At 72.2% G+C, this 536-nt stretch overlaps 1 protein-coding gene across 1 annotated transcript in view; it reads left to right on the top strand.

Annotated features, from left to right (window-relative positions):
• The first annotated feature begins 144 nt into the window (after positions 1-144).
• Positions 145-536, top strand: part of ARID1B (AT-rich interaction domain 1B) — a 440,657-nt gene continuing 440,265 nt past the window's right edge. The window contains exon 1 of the mRNA XM_044917512.1: positions 145-536. This exon is cut by the window's right edge and continues 1,222 nt beyond it. Within this exon, the coding sequence (XP_044773447.1) occupies positions 145-536 (392 nt within the window).

The raw sequence follows: 536 nt of genomic DNA, 5'->3' as shown, positions 1-536 counted from the left end.
CGGCCGGCGCCCGGGGCCCGGGACCTAGAGGCGGGGGCGCGCGGCGCGGCGGCGGCACCGGGACCCATGCTGGGGGGCGGCGGCGACGGCGGCGGCCTGAATAATGTGCACCACCACCCCCTGCACCCCCGTCACGAACTGAACATGGCCCATAACGCGAGCACGGCGGCCGCCGCCGCCGCCGCCGCCAGCACTAACAGCGCCAAGAGCGGCGGCTCCGAGGCGACTCTCAAGGAGGGTGGAAGCGCCGCCGCGCTGTCCTCCTCCTCCTCCGCGGCGGCGGCGTCCTCCTCTTCCTCCTCGTCGGGCCCGGGCTCGGCCATGGAGACGGGGCTGCTCCCCAACCACAAACTGAAAACCGTTGGCGAAGCCCCCGCCGCACCGCCCCACCAGCAGCACCACCACCACCACCATGCCCACCACCACCACCACCATGCCCACCACCTCCACCACCACCACCACGCACTACAGCAGCAGCTAAACCAGTTCCAGCAGCAGCAGCAGCAGCAGCAGCAGCAGCAGCAGCAGCAGCAGCA

This window comes from Neomonachus schauinslandi, chromosome 8 (genome assembly GCF_002201575.2).
Source record: "Neomonachus schauinslandi chromosome 8, ASM220157v2, whole genome shotgun sequence".
Taxonomy (NCBI): Eukaryota; Metazoa; Chordata; class Mammalia; order Carnivora; family Phocidae; genus Neomonachus; species Neomonachus schauinslandi.
This window is presented reverse-complemented; position numbering and strand designations above follow the sequence as displayed.